This window comes from Sinocyclocheilus anshuiensis, unplaced genomic scaffold (genome assembly GCF_001515605.1).
Source record: "Sinocyclocheilus anshuiensis isolate Anshui unplaced genomic scaffold, SAMN03320099.WGS_v1.1 scaffold860, whole genome shotgun sequence".
Taxonomy (NCBI): Eukaryota; Metazoa; Chordata; class Actinopteri; order Cypriniformes; family Cyprinidae; genus Sinocyclocheilus; species Sinocyclocheilus anshuiensis.
In genome coordinates this window covers 912,681-928,234 of record NW_015548288.1, presented here as the reverse complement: position 1 = coordinate 928,234, position 15,554 = coordinate 912,681, and the positions used below count along the sequence as shown (strand labels likewise).

Below are 15,554 nucleotides of genomic sequence, written 5' to 3'. Positions count from 1 at the left end.
AGTTTTTGAAATTGAAAGATACTTAAATATCTGTTGTTATCCAGTTATGTTACCATATTCAGTGTTTTCAAATAATTTTAAGAGTTTTTATTGTTGAGATTGTTTGCTACATGATGTATGAAGTGTTTATGTGGTTTTAGTGCATTTTGGAAGAGATAATATTTGCTGTATCAAGCGTCATGTTAAAAAAGAGAATCTCTCTCTCTCTCTATATAATGCTTTATTGTAAAAAAAAAATGCTAAAAGAAAAAATTATGGTTTGTTTCAACTAGTGTTGTTTTTGGCGGCCTGTTTTTATTTTAGTTTTAATCTAGTCTTTGTGTGAAGCTGTCATTTTAGTTTTTATTAGTTTTAGTCACGTTCATACTCTTTTTAGTCTAGTCAAGTTTTAGTCAACTAAAAGTCTGAGCATTTTAGTCTTATTTTAGTCAGAATTATCCATGACTATTTTCGTCTAGTTTTAGTCGACGAAAACTGATGACATTTTAGTCTAGTTTTAGTCACTGAAAATTGTATTTTAGTCTCTTTTTAGAAATGCAATTCTATTTAACCCAGTCAATATAGTATAAGTACCTAGTAGTATAGACGAAACCAAAATTTTCTTTTAGCCAAACCCATTTCAAACAAGGTTATCTTATTATATTATTGTTACCTTATAGACTCAAGAATACATCCATTCCAGACACGGAAGACGCTCTGATTTGAATTCTCGTTTTCGTCACGTGATAAAGGTTCGTTGACGACGATATTTAGTCATAATTTTCGTTGACGAAAACAACACTAGTTTCAACCCAACTTTGGGTCAAATATGTTAAAAATTTAATTTAAAAATGTAACCCAATAGTGGGTTAGACCATATTTGACCCAAAGTTGGGTTGAAACAACCCAACATTTTTTAGAGTGTACCTGAAATAAAATAAATTTAAGTTGAAGTATTAAAATTTATGGAAGCCAGATTCCACCATGGGGTAAAGGAATAAAAAATGTATGTAAAAAATGAGATTTTTTCCCCCCTCACTATTCAATATATATATATATATATATATATATATATATATATAAAAATGTGTATATATGTATGTATATATATTTTACATGATACTTCCTTTACTCCTTTAATATTAAAGCACACAGTTGTTCTAAAGTCACTTAAGGTTCCATGACCCATCTAACCTGCACTGATCTGCTGACATCATGCTCAGATACATAAAAGTGATAGCATGCTGTGACCCAGACTTCTCACTTTGAACTTCAGCCAATGTTATTTCACTGGTACTTTTGCTGCTAGACATTTCCATTTTGATTTACTGCTATGGTTCTGTCTGGGTTTGATAAATGCCTGCAGTGCACAAGTCATCATTAGTTAATGTCCTCCATGGCATAAGGGCAGTGATGGCATGGTAGACTGCCAGGCCAGTGACCAGTATGTGTTCCCTCAATCAAATAGATGCTAATGCAAACCAGTCTTGATTTACCATAACAGCAATGCATCTTATTTTCAAGAGTACATTTTAAATGTGTTTTCTGTTGTTGTATAAAAGCATGCAATATTGCTATCCTTTTATTTAAATGAAAAGTTAAAATGTTAAGTTAAAGTTATGGTCAATTTTTTTTTAACTTTTTTTGTTTCAAGGCCAAATTTGAATGCACAAATCCTTGCCTAAATCCTGTTTATTTTGAGTAAATTCAGTCAGAGCCAGACCTCTAACCAGAATCAGACACATGATCCCTAGGGCTCAGGCCTGTTTTGTAGCCAATTAAACTCTCAGAAAAGCCTGTGAGCAACCACACAAATCCCCCCACAAACAACACTGAACTAACAAACTCTATAAAAAAAAGAACACAAAGTATTTTCCACAGAATTATTTATTGTGGACTGATTTACCTTCTTTTTAAGTGTAGTTCCCTTTACATCAAACACCCCATAGTTGGAAAGAGTTATCGCACACAAACAACAGAAAAAGCACTAGGTAATACTTTCACTTCAGGCTATCCTCTAGATATGGGATTACGAATAAATAGAGGAAAGATGCAAATTCACAAGATATATATATATTTCATACACAACTGCACACATATTCTTACTAGCACCCGAAGGTGAGCGAGGAGAACAAGAGGGATTGTGAAGTTTTGAGAGAAAGTGAAGTGTTACAGAGGGTCAGAGGAAAGAGGGGAGTCACTGACTGGATGTGTGTGTTGTATTTAGTAATGTAGACGTCTTGCGGATAAACAACAGTGCACTTTGCAGAAGCATGTGGCTAGAAGAGTGTGTTAACCATTGCTGCTGTTAGTATGTAATTAAGAAATGTCCAGTTCTGAGTTATTAAATGTCGTATCAAGTTTACTATTACACTGAGCTGTTGAAAAGTGTTGGGCCACAATGGCACCAAGTTCCTCAGTAGTTTGTTTTGTTGACGTGTTGTTGGTTCTAAATATTGTAATAAAAATATTTCAAGCAGTTATGGCTTTGAAATATTTTAACAACCTGTGGCATAATCCTGTATTGTCAAGTAGATTCTGGTAAACTAAAATCCGTATACTGTGGTAGCGTCATAGGAATTAATGATTGGAATTCAAATCTCTATGACAACTTTCAATGAGATGGTACATTTTCATGACTGTATGGTTATTGATAAAAAAGGTGACATTAAGACACAGTAAACCAGATCCAAGTTCACGATTTTACAATCATGAATTGTCATATCCTTGCAGTGATGTGTTGGCACTAAAGAGTGAGTTTCCCCTCTTAGTGAAAGAAAGCACAGAGAAATGTCAAGGATAATACATTACACATGCACATATCATCCGACCACTCGCTCCATCACTAAGCTATTTATAATTATAGTACAGTGCAATTTTATAAAAGATTCCTAAGGAAAGGAAAGTTTTCAGTTTCTCAACTTTCAATGTACCACAATCTTGATGGCTCTTCTTGGCAACATTGACAAGCTAAGAAAATAAAAATCGTAGATGGATAAGATTTGGATGAACAGTGCATACAGAAGAGCTCTCAACATCGAGTGAAATGTTCATAATCAATCATCATAATCAACCCCATTTGGAGTAAGAGAAGAAAACAATAGTTATCAAAGAAAAACAAAACTTTGAACTTTGACACAACTCTGAATCGACAAGAGTTTTGCATTTTAGAGATCTCTTTTCATGATTAACTTCATAGGAATGCCCAAATTTTTCTGTTATAAATAGTTTAAGCATTAAATAAAGCAAATAAATATAACGACTGTATTGCTCAGATAAAAACATTAACATAAATAAATGCAAATAATAACTAGTACAAACTGATGAATAACAGTTTTTGGAGTTCAAGTATTTAATATTTTACTCTATTAAAAAAGGCTGGTGTCAAACTAATGATGGGCAGTTTTAAAGAAAGATCTCCTATCTGTAAAAAAAATGCATATGTTACAATAGTGACAATATAATTAATGAATTGTTTGCTAGTCCAGGAAAAAGAGGTATGAGATGCATGTTTTTTTTTTTACTGTAACATAATTGTTTTTTTACATAAAACTTATGGTATTTCATGTTTTCTCTGGTATTTTTTTTCTTAAGAGAGTCTTTTAAATTGGTTAAATCATTGTTCTATTTTGCATTTAATCACAAAGGTAGCAAGCTTCACATTCATATTTTATGCAACTCAGTGCAGCTGGAATATGATGTTTAATGTAGCTTTTGCATCCTATGATATATTTATGTAACCGTGGATCATACATACCATTTAATTGTTCTCATATTAAGCGCATTATGTTTGTTGTACATTCAGTTTAACTTTATAAGGCATTAAAACAATCCCTCAAACTTTGGTGTTAACATTACCATTTAAGGAGTTCTTTTTCAGTGATCCATTTATCTGTTTGTAAATAAATACATTTGTAGTGCTGGACTTAGTGCTTCCTTAACAACAATAAAAAGAATATATATATATATATATATATATATATATGCACATACATACATACATACAGTAATCTCTGATTTTAAAAGCAAAGGTAAACGACTCTTTAAAAGCTATAGACATATAACAATGTAATTTTTAAGGCGTTATAGTACAAGTATTTTTCATATTTTTAAACTGAGTATGAAACTAGAGTTACCTGAAGTACTGCTTTTCACTCCCCTTGATGCGGAGGTATTAGTAGCATTTTTGGCATTTTTAACATCTGTAACTTCTGTATTCTTTTTTGGAGAGGACACCTTTGACTCTTTGATGGCACTTGTTTTTGACAAGCTCTTTGTTGCAGATGACTTAGTCTTGCTGCTGATGTTCTTTTTTGGCTTCCCTCTTTCATCTTTTTGGGATGCCTCTTCAGCCTTAAGGACCTCAGGATCCACCATGCAGGCATCAGGATGTGGAGGGGCAGGGGCAGGGTCTCTGGGCATGACTGGAGGTGGGTCTGCATGACGATAAGTGATAGTCCTATCTGTTGGTAGTGTTTCTGAGTCATCCTCAGAGTCAATATTTGCATCTGCAGTTATTGATGGGCACTCCTCTGTGCCAGGAGGAACATCTGAGTCTGTTTGAGAGGGCGCTGATTCACTTACAGAAGTTGGAGGAGTTTCCTCACACTGCTTGCTCTGCTGTTTCCCTCCAGGTGGCGGTGGTCCTCCTCCAGACCTAGCAAGTGGCTTTTCCTCCTCCAAAGGATGTTCCTCATTCATGAAGTACTCAAGAGGACTGGGGTTTATAAAGGATGGAGAAAGCTCTGTCTTTGGATGTCTGTATTCACAGGAGGTCACCAAACACAAGGCTACATCTGCTCGTGACTGAGGTGGGCTTGTTTTTGAGGTATCTGGCCCTATGGACCCACCATCACAAATTTGAGTAGATTCACCATATTGACAGCTGTAGGAATATGATGTGGAGCTGCTGGAAAACTTCTCTTGAGTGTCTGTCTGATTGGAAGTAGGAGAATGTTGAGTTGGAGATGACATTTTGGGACTGGTGGGGGATTTTGAGTCTGTGAAGGGATTTGTCCCTAAGCCAGGTTTAAGCTCTTCTGTCTTTGGAGAAAAACAATATGACACTATAGGAGATGAGGGTGACCTGGCCTTTGGAGGAGTCTTCTCCAGATTTTGTCTGTCCTCTATTTTATCCATACCAGTCTCTTTGTAAAATGAGTTGGGACTAGTTTTATCTTTATCTGTTCCTTCATGTGAGGTGCTTGGTCCGCCTAGAACAAGAGATGAGTCAGGAGATAAAGGAGAGTGATTGTGGGGTGACTGTTTTGGAGTAACAGGCTCTGAGAAATGTCCTACATTTGAAGAAACTTCTCTTGGCTCCCCAATTTGGCAGGGTGTTGTAACTGATGGGGTGGACTGAGAGGCATTTGATGGGGAAACAGAAGCAACCTGAGTACTATCAGACTCTCTGAAAAGCATTGCCTTGTCCCCATCTTCCCCAGGTCTGCGCTGTTCTCCCATGAGATTGGTTCCATCCAAGGGGCTGTAATCAACTTCTGTTGGACCATTTTCAATGGTTGTACGCTGCATTCCTCCTACAAATGGATGATCTGGTGACTGCTTGCTGAAATCCAATGCAAATGAGTGTTCTGGGGATTCTTGTCCACACTCAACTGACAATGACTGCTCAGGGGATTTTGTTTCCTGTTGTGGCATTCTCAATTTTGCTATTTTAGGGGAAACATCAGGGGAGATTGACATAGGCCTGGGACTGTACTCCTTAGATGGGGAAACTTCTGCTTCTTGCATTGTGGTCGGAGTCTGAACAACAGAGACAGAGAAAGAGTCATCCACTTCTGTGGAATGTGGGGAGCCAACTTCAGCATGAAGTGATGGGGACACATCATCTGTTGTAGGTTCTGGTAAAGAATTTGTTGCGAGTGATGCTGTTGAGGCAGAGGCAATGTGAGAAAATGTGTCCTCTGCAACAACCTCATCAACTGGAGTGTCAGATGTGGTCCCCTCAGATATGGACATTTTGCTGTCCTCTTTAAATGTTGTGAAAGGATTTGTATCAGAAAGGCTCTCTACTTTAGCCGGTGGCAAAGATGTAGCAGATGTAACTGAAGAGCTGTCATCAGTTGCTAACTTTTTATCATTATTGACAGTCTGGCTTGGGGTCTTGTGGTCAACCTCAAAAGTGGTTGATAAATGTGCTTCATAACTTGGTGATTGCTTCTTTCCCATTTGTGACACAGGTACTGCTTCATCAATAGGACTAGATTCTCTGGGAGAGTATTCCTTGTCACTTGTGATGTCAACAATAATAGGACCCTGGGGCTCAGGTGTTTTGTCTGATGGTAGAGTGCCAGCTTTCTCCTCCACTGGGGATTGGTAGTAAGGTGTGTGACCTGATGACTGAGGAGATAAAGGGCCCTCTAAGGTTTGCTCATCGGGACTGCATGATTCCATTCCTTTTGACATCCCAGTTAATGTGGTTCCCAGTTCAATCGGTGAAGACACACCTGCATGAACATGGTCAACATTCACATTTTGGTCACCAGAAGGTGACCTGACAAGAGGCAAAGTTGTAGTGGAAGCACTGAGCCTGTTTGAATCAAAAGAGAGTGTGTCTTTAGCTAAAAACTCCTTGGCAGATTTGTCTTCCTCCAGTGAAGATGGTGGTGAAATGGTCGAAGCTGATGCATGATAGTCATGCCCCTCAGTGGCATCGCTCTTGGAGTGATCTAATTCAGGAAGGTCTTGGAGAGGTGAAAGGTTCTTTCTCTCATAATCTGCAGTCATACCGTACTTAACAAAATCTTGGGAGGGAGAATCACTTTCATCATTAATTGTCTCATCACTCATTACATCTCTTGGAGTAGACATTTCATCCATAGGTGTTGGAACACTTGAGATCTCAATTGTAGATTGAGTGTGTCCAGATGTTGTGTATTCTTCTGGAGGATCATCACGATTTTCATCATCAGAGGCAACCTCACATTCTGAACCTGCTGGTAGGGTTTCATCATGAATAGAAACAGCAGGAGATACCGGTGCAGAGATCTTTGGTGGTGTGGTTACATCAAAACTCTGCAACTCAGTTTCTTTGCCGTGTCTATATTGTGGTTCTTCTGCACCATAATCTGATCCTTCCTTGGTTTCCTGCTCTTCTTGATCTCCGTCATCTTTTAACTTAGATATTACTCTGTCTTGCTCATCCACTTCCTCTGTATCTCCCTTTTCTTCATAGTCCCCTATCTCAGATGACTCTTCCAACCCTGTTCCTTCATCTTCAAATTTTTCACTGGTACCATTGCTTTTTTGATTTGGCTCTAGATCTCCTGGAGTACCACCACATTCCTCCTCAGCTTCTGTGGTTGCTATTCCTTCATCCAGGGACTCTGCTGCTTCTGGAGACTCTTTGCAAGGAGTTATTTCTTCATGCTTAATCATCTCTCCTTGATCGGAATTGTCTATTTTGGTCTGTGATAGGATTTCGTCATCTTCAGCAATCTCCTCTGCTTTCAGAGCCTCAAAGTCTTTAGTGAGGTCTTCTGGAGAAGACATCAGTGACCTCTCTGCCTCAAGAACATCTGTTACACTGGCTTCAACAGCAGGTTCTTCACTAGTAGCACTTGAGACGGAAGGTGCTTCCACTGATTTGCCAGCATCTTTTTTGGTGGGCTTGGGCTTAGCCTTTTCTTTGGATTTTGCGGGACTACCAGGGCCCTTGCCTCGTGCTGCAACCTTTGGTTTAGGTGCAGGTTTTTTCACCTCGGGTGTGCTAGGGGCATTCTTTTTCAAGCTACTGGCTTTCCTCAAATCTTTCTTAGGTTCTTTTTCATCTTTTTGAGTTTCTTTCTTTTCATCCTTTCTGCTCTCCTTTAATAGGGAATCTTTCTTAATGTCTCGTCTTTTAATTTCCTTCTTGACTTCCTCTTTCTTCACCTTCTCTTCTTTTATGGCCTTTTCTTCTTTCTTGGGTGTAGGTTTTTCAGCCTTTTTATTAGCCTCACTTTTTTCCACTGATTTCTTTGTTTCTTTCTTCATTGTTTTTGGTTTAATGTCAACTTTCTTTTTCTCTGGAGTGTCAATTTTGGGTGTTTGCTCAGTCTTGATTTTAATGTCCTTATCCCCAGTTTTCACTTTTTTCACAAGTGTTTTTTCTTTCTTCTCTGTTTTTTGTGTTGGCTCCTGAGTTCCCACAGAGTCAGTTTTACTCAGGGTTTTTAGTTTTTCAAGAGATTCTTCTTTGGACTCTTTGTGGAGATTTTTGCTTGGGGATGGTTTTGATGTGGACTTCAGGCTCTCTTTACTATCTGTCTTATGTTTCATCTTAGCTTGTTTCAGTGTTGGTGCTAAATTTGAATTAAGCTCCTTCTGTGTGATCACAGGATGTCTGAGGAAGTCTAAGTGTTTAAGTTTCTCTAGGCCTTCCAGAATATTATTCTGAGTGGAATTGCCTGGAAAGAGAACACGGATAATTTTTTCCGATGGGTTAGCTGGATGCCACACAATCAGTGATGAGATGGAAGACAAATACGAGATTGGGAGCTCTGATTCTTTTCCATTTGGTAACAAGATGGGGGCTTTGTCTTTATCACTACCAGTCCATTCTCTCAGAAAGTACTGCAACTCCTTGCTATTCTCAGCTGGGTTAAGAACATACATTTCAAGCTTTCCGACCCCCATTTTCTGGAAAAGTATAATTGGTTCTACTGTATTCCCAATATTCCTATGCAGAGGTTCAGGCTTTAAAGACAGCTTGTTTAGGTACTGCAGCATGAGAGATGCCTCCTCAGCATTTCTCCTAATCCTGTAGTTGGGCTCAAGGTTTTCTAGGTTCTGGGGCACATTGACAAACATAACTCCAATATCAGGTGAGATCATATTCTTTGTCCAGTCACTGTTAGCTGTGGATCCCTGTGACTGCTCCTCCTCAAGTTCGGCTATTTTGCGCTGCAGCATGCTATTGATACCAGGAAGGTTGTCATCTCCAATGTGTGTAAGGAGAACAGAATCCACTCTGTCCAGATGTCGTACCAGCTTCCAAAAACATGATTTTCTATCAGATCCACCATTAATCAGCATGTTGAAGCCGTTAACCGCAAACAGTGCTGAATCACCCCGTCTACCAGGGAAAATATAACAGCATGGTTTGGATAATTTTAGGAACCCCCCTGAAGTTGGTGGTTCAAGCATGTCAAATGGGGATGGGATTTCTACAGATTCTGACAGGTACTCTGTGAATTCAGAAAGACCTTCCATTTCTGGAAGGATGGTTGGGGAGTTTAGCTTCATATGGATGAAGTCCTGCAAGTTGTGTTTGTCCAGGTTTGAATTTTTCCAGTCACCATGCTCCGGACAGAAAAGAGTTAAATTGGCTTTGTTGGCTGGATGTATGGTGCTCAGAAGCTCTCCAATCTGTGAGTCAAATGAATTGAAACATTTCACTAAACATTTAACTTTTATTAGAATCTCTTCTCAAAAGCAGTCACAAAACTGGTAAACATAGCTAACCGAAGCAAAAAGCTAACAATCACTCACCTCTTGATCTGTAAAAATGTCAATGAAATTGGAGAGAGAAAAGGAGCCTGACTGGAGAATCAGCTCGCCTGTATTTTCAAAACACTGTCCTGCTAGGAGCAGCAGCTTATGGTGGGCTGTGTCTGAGACCATCAGACGTACCTGAGTGTAGACAAAAAGTTTATAAAATATTATAATCTTCATTAAACACTGACTTGATTTGAATGAATCGTGGCTTGCATTTGTTGCAACAAACCAACACAGCATGTGAAAGTTATCCTAAATTATTAAAATGCGATATCTGAATTACCCAGCTAACAGAAGTACACTTTTTTTTTCTATAAGCTCCTCTATAAGGTTTAGTTTTACTGAATTGTATTACTTTGGCTCTGTGTCTCAGACCTGCAGTGCTCTTCCATATTATTAATGCAGAGTTAAACTGCAGTCACAGATTGCAAGCAAAGCTTTGTGTGTTTGAGCGTTTTGTGCATTTGTGAGTTTGTCTGCAACTGTGACACACCCAATACATACATAACTCTTTGAAGTACTGGCATATTAGTGAATTTAAATATTGAACAGGTTTTATCTTTGTAGTGTAAAAAATATATAATTGTTTTTGTAATATTAGGTGAGTCAACATATTTTCTGTTGATACTGTTGCCAACACTATAACCGTAATGTTCTTGTCAGTGGCGTAGCGAGTCAGCCCCGGGCCCATATGCAAAAAATTTCTACGGGCCCCCCCAAACGTTATGGGCTCCAACTCGGTTAACTTAACTTAGGCCCTATTGTTGATCTTTCTGAAGTAAATCATGACTATTCACAAGCTGTTTTATTTACGGTATAGGCTAATGCTTGGAAATTATGTTTAAAGTTTTCAAGTCCATTCATTATTTGTAGCCCGCAAGCTACTCAATAATCGCAGCTTTGTGCTTTGTTACTACAAAGTCTCAGCCTTCTGTCAATTTTATGATAAAATACAAACAATAAACGTCTTTTTAAAAAAAAGTCAAAAGAATGACGGATGCCAGTTTTTTTTTTTGGAGTAGACCTATAGGTGGAATTTTCACATTAACTTCACGCAATATAACATGATTTTATTATCGTAATTTTGACTTTATTCTTAAAATATTATGACGTTAATCTTATTTATTTAGTTATTTTTCAACGTGGCACAAAAATGCTGCTGTATAGGGTACTGAATGCAAACACAATTTTGGCACAGCGGCCCAAAAAAACAAACAAAAAAATAAACAAAAAACTAACAAAAAAAGTAAAAAATAGTGAGGGGATATCTGAATTATTTGTTCATAATAAATATTTTTTTTCTGAATCAATGTTGCAAAAATGAATTTGACAAACCTGACTCGCCATGTCCTCATTGGACGTGCCTTTATAAAAAAAATGCATCTTTACGGATTACATAATGAAAGAGTTTTTGTTTTCGATTTGAATTATTTCGTTTTAAAATAGTAATTTAAAGCATTCTATAGATAAATTTATCATGTCGGTGAAGCGCTCCTGCTTAAGACCAAGAGGACAGAAAGCGCAACCTGTTTGTTTTCCTTACTTTACAAAAGCACAAGGTTTTGTTGATATTGTGAGTGCACACAAATACAAGTAGACCCTTTGCAGTTCCGAATTATGTATACTCTTACCTTTATGAGCAAAAATGGCGGCGTATTTTTAAATTTCCACTTATTATAATTAAAAAAGAAAAAATGCAAGTGATCGCGGTGGCGCCTTCATGTCCTGCAAAGCGCGCTTTAGCTTCCACTCTCCGCACAAACGATTGGATATGAGCCTAACAGCGCTCATTTATCTAGGTTAAATGTTTAAATGAATACTGTGAAATGCATGAAGTGTTTTATGTCTGTTTATTTTAGGCAAGTCGTGTTGGTTTGAGAAGGCTAAATTGATCAAACATAATGCTTAATTCGCTGTCTGCCGCTGCCGCTTGGTCGTTCCTTTAAAAAACAAAAATTTGAATTCAACAAACATACAATGTTCCAAACATATTTCTAAATTAACTTAATAAAGAAACAAAAAGAAATATGACCACTTTGCCATTAAAAAACAAAAATGAACTATTTTATTAGCTGTGTAATGGGGAAGAGAGAGAGAAAAAAGTCACGGTATCCAGTCGGACTTGGGCAGAGAATTCTCATAAGCTGTTGGACAAGGGCCAGGACCATGGAGGGCTCTATTCATTCCCTCGTTTCAATTAAAAGTTCCCCCCAGCTCGGCGGGCCCCCAAACTGCCCGGGCCCATATGCACCTGCATACCCAGACGCTACGCCACTGGTTCTTGTCCTACACTCTTAAAAATAAAGGTGCTTAAAAGGTTCTTCACAGCGATGCCATAGAAGAACCATTTTTGGTTCCACAAAGAACCATTCAGTCAAAGGTTCTTTAAAGAACCATCTTTTTCTTACCTTTTTATAATCTGAGGTACCTTCTTTCGCCACAAAGAACCTTTTGTGAAACGTAAAGGTTCTTCAGATGTTAAAGGTTCTTTATGGAACCATTTAGACAAAAATGTTCTTCTATGGCATCGTGAAGCACCTTTATTTTTAAGAGTGTAAAGGTTACTAGCCGCTCTGCATTTATTCTTATCCCCAATAAGGTATTTGTTTCTATGACAAGCAGACACCTACAACAGTTTTAAAATATGTTTTAGCTGCAGACATCGAGATATATTTATAGAAATATAGAGAGACAGAAAGAGGGTGTTTACCTCAGTGCTAACAGCTTCATCTGAAGGGTTGATGAGCACTACTGTCTCCAAAACATTACTTTTGTGATGCAGAATCTTTTGTCCTGTAAGTAAAATGACATGTTACTAATGCTCAGAGTGATGTACACAAAATGGATATAGGGATCTTTATATGCTTTGGTTTGTGTTGTACACTGAGTTAAAAAGACAAATATTATGAATACGCCAATATATTTTAAGAATTGTCTTCTCTTGAACAAAATACACCAATGCCGCTGCTTAAGGAACCATAAAGACAGGAGACAGAACTAGTTTTGGTAAGTTTATTTCGTCTGTAGATTTTCTGCAGACCAGTCTTCCTTTTCTTTTCACTACAATTCTTTCAGCTCCTTTTGTCATGCATATTTGCCTTATTGAGTTTTAAGTTAAATTTGCAGTCAAAATGGTTATGATGGTCATGGGGTTTTTTTTTTATGTGATCTGTATCACTTAATTGCTAGTGTGTACTCATGCACGTACACTATCCTTCTCTTCCTCATTTCTCTATACGCTCTATTGGCACAGATATCCAATTAACCTCTGCCCTCCTCCAGCAACTTGTCATCGTTTCAGTCACCTCATGGGTGGAACATGAAAAAGCTTCTAGTATTCCACAGTGTGTTCCCTTTTCTCGGCTAACTGAGAATTTTCTATGTACATCCTGTATATACATGTCCTTTGAGACCGTGACTATATTGACAATATAATTCTGCCTTTGATTTTTCAATATCTCATATTTCCCATCCCCCTGCCCAAATGGCTCACAATAAATTCAAGTGAAAACCTCCCGATCTCTGTCTGGGTGAATTGATCCTATTATAAATTCATCAAGCTGTACGGAAGCGGTGAGGCTGTAAGCTTGCAGGAATCGGTCAACTCTGTCACTGTCAGTACTAGAGTGTTTGCTATTACTGCAGAGGTCTATGAGCCCCTTCTGTAATATCAGCCTCATCACTCATTCAGCAATTGTTGTTCATAGTCTCATAATCCCCCCTCTGTGTCAGGGTTCGGGTTTGATCTGTCTCTTTCTCCTGCATGATCTTTTGTTTTTGTTTGCACGTGCTGGTTGCGATCAGCTGATCGCGGTTTACGAGGGAGTGATGCTGAATCATCAGGCCTCGGAACTTTCTCATGCTCGTCATACCATGGATGCCCTGGTTGCATGGGTCACTGAGCTTTCAGACAAGTTACGCTTTCTCCAGGCCGCTGATCTTAATGTTACGCCTCCAGCACCTCAACAGGCCACTGGTCATGAGCCTCGTATTAATAATCCACCTATTTATGCTGGTGAACCAACTAATTGTCGTTCATTTCTTATTCCATGTGAAGTAGTTTTTTCACTTCAACCCCAGACCTACGCATCAGATAGATCAAGAGTGGCTTTTGTCATCTCTCTTCTGGCTGGACGCGCCCGTGACTGGGGTACTGCCATCTGGGACTCGCGCGATGTGTGCTGTGCGGATTTCAAGTTATTTAAAGCCGAGATGATAAAAGTATTTGACAGATCTGTGTTTGGCAAGGAGGCCTCCCGGCAATTGGCTGCACTGCGTCAAGGCAAGAGATCAGTCGCTGATTATACTATTGAATTTAAAACCCTTGCAGCAACTAGTGAATGGAACCCAGCGGCACTGGCGGCACGTTTTCTGGATGGATTGGTGGCAGATGTTAAGGACGAGATCTATGCTCGTGACCCTCCGGAATTGCTTGATGACATTATTGATCTCGCTATTCGTTTGGATTCCCGTATGGAACTGAGGCGTAAAGTTCGAGGAAGTACCAGCTGGTCACGGGCTGAATTATCTGTTTCCCCCTCTGTTTTTCGATTTCCTGAATCATCTGACCCTGAACCTATGCAGGTGGGGAGAATGCGACTTACTACCGAAGAGAAGCAACGTCGACTTTTAAAGGGTCTTTGTCTATATTGTGGCGGTCATGGTCACATCGCGGCTGTCTGTCCGGTAAAAGTCAACGCCCACCAGTAGACAGGAGAGTTCTGGCGGGCGGTACTTCAATTTCTCCATCAGAGGGCTCTCGTACTCTCATTTCTGCTTCAGTATTACTGAATGTCTCAGTCATTAAATGTTCTGTGCTCATTGATTCGGGAGCGCAGGGGAATTTTGTTGATGCTGAAAGGGCTCATCACTATGGTCTCCCCATTTTTTCTCTCTCCTCTCCTCTCACCGTTCACTCTCTTAATGGGAAGCAGCTCAAGGCAGTTACTCAGATCACTGGTCCGGTGAGTTTGGTTACCTCAGGTAACCACCGGGAGGAGCTAGAATTGTATTTATTTAATTCCTCTTCTGTTCCTTTTGCCTCCCATAACCCCTCCTCCTGGAGTCAGCAGCTAACTTGGGCTGAATATGCCCATAACTCCTTGCCGGTGTCCTCGACTGGGCTTTCCCCATTCATGTGTTGCCTTGGTTATCAACCCCCTTTGTTTCCTTCCCAGGCTGTTGAGGCTGCAGTTCCCTGAGTCCAGGCTTTTATCCAGCGCTGCTATCGTACCTGGAGGATCTGGAAGTTTTCAGTCCATTATCGAATACCCACCCTCATCACTGAATAAAACTTTGTAGCATTTCTAACTGCATTTGGGTCCTTCCTTTCAGTGAATCCTGACACTCTGAGGTTGTTTGTAAAGGTTCAGTGACTGGGCACTCCATAAGTGCTGAAAATTGCCTGAAGAATAAGGCCTTCGATATCTAAAATTTCAGGATCTAAATCTAAAACACAAGAGGACACATGCAATTTTTCCATTTGCACTTAACAGTGCACAACCCTTTTCATGGTCACACCATTGCCAAAATTAGTTGTAAAAAAAACCTTGTAGATAAAGCTTTGGTGCACCAGGGAGTTTACATTGCAGATATTGGCTCTCATTCACTAAATTGTGTAAACCTGCATGCAAACATTCTCACACAGATTTCATGATTCGTAAATAAGTTTGAACTGCAAACTTTAAAAAACTCAATCCACACATATGCTAAACTCACTGTTCTGGATTTGGTAGGATGTATTATGGTATTACTAACTGCAGGCACATGCTCCCTTCATTTAGAACAGGGGTGTCAAACTCAATTCCTGGAGGGCCGGAGCCCTGCAGAGGTTTGTTCCAACCCTGCTCCAATACACATACCATGTAGTTTTCAAATAAGCCTGAAGGACTTGATTAGTTGTATCAGGTGTGTTTAATTAGGGTTGAATCTAAACTCTGCAGGGCTCCGGCCCTCCAGGAATTGATTTTGACACCCCTGATCTAAGTGGTTCGCCAGTAACTATGCACTGAGCCAGCTAACCAATCAGGGTACATTTTGTATTTTGGAAGGAGGGGTTTCATCGAAACAGGAAGAAA

At 39.1% G+C, this 15,554-nt stretch overlaps 1 protein-coding gene across 1 annotated transcript in view; it reads right to left on the bottom strand.

The window, feature by feature from the left end:
• Positions 1 to 3,814: 3,814 nt before the first annotated feature.
• The window catches only part of LOC107655889 (microtubule-associated protein 1B-like), a 26,170-nt gene continuing 14,430 nt past the window's right edge, over positions 3,815 to 15,554 (bottom strand). The window contains exons 3-6 of the mRNA XM_016443501.1: positions 12,188 to 12,270; positions 9,472 to 9,612; positions 4,116 to 9,348; positions 3,815 to 3,915 (exon numbers count right to left, since the gene is read on the bottom strand). Of these exons, the coding sequence (XP_016298987.1) occupies positions 3,815 to 3,915; positions 4,116 to 9,348; positions 9,472 to 9,612; positions 12,188 to 12,270 (5,558 nt within the window). The remainder of the gene's footprint in view (positions 3,916 to 4,115; positions 9,349 to 9,471; positions 9,613 to 12,187; positions 12,271 to 15,554) is intronic.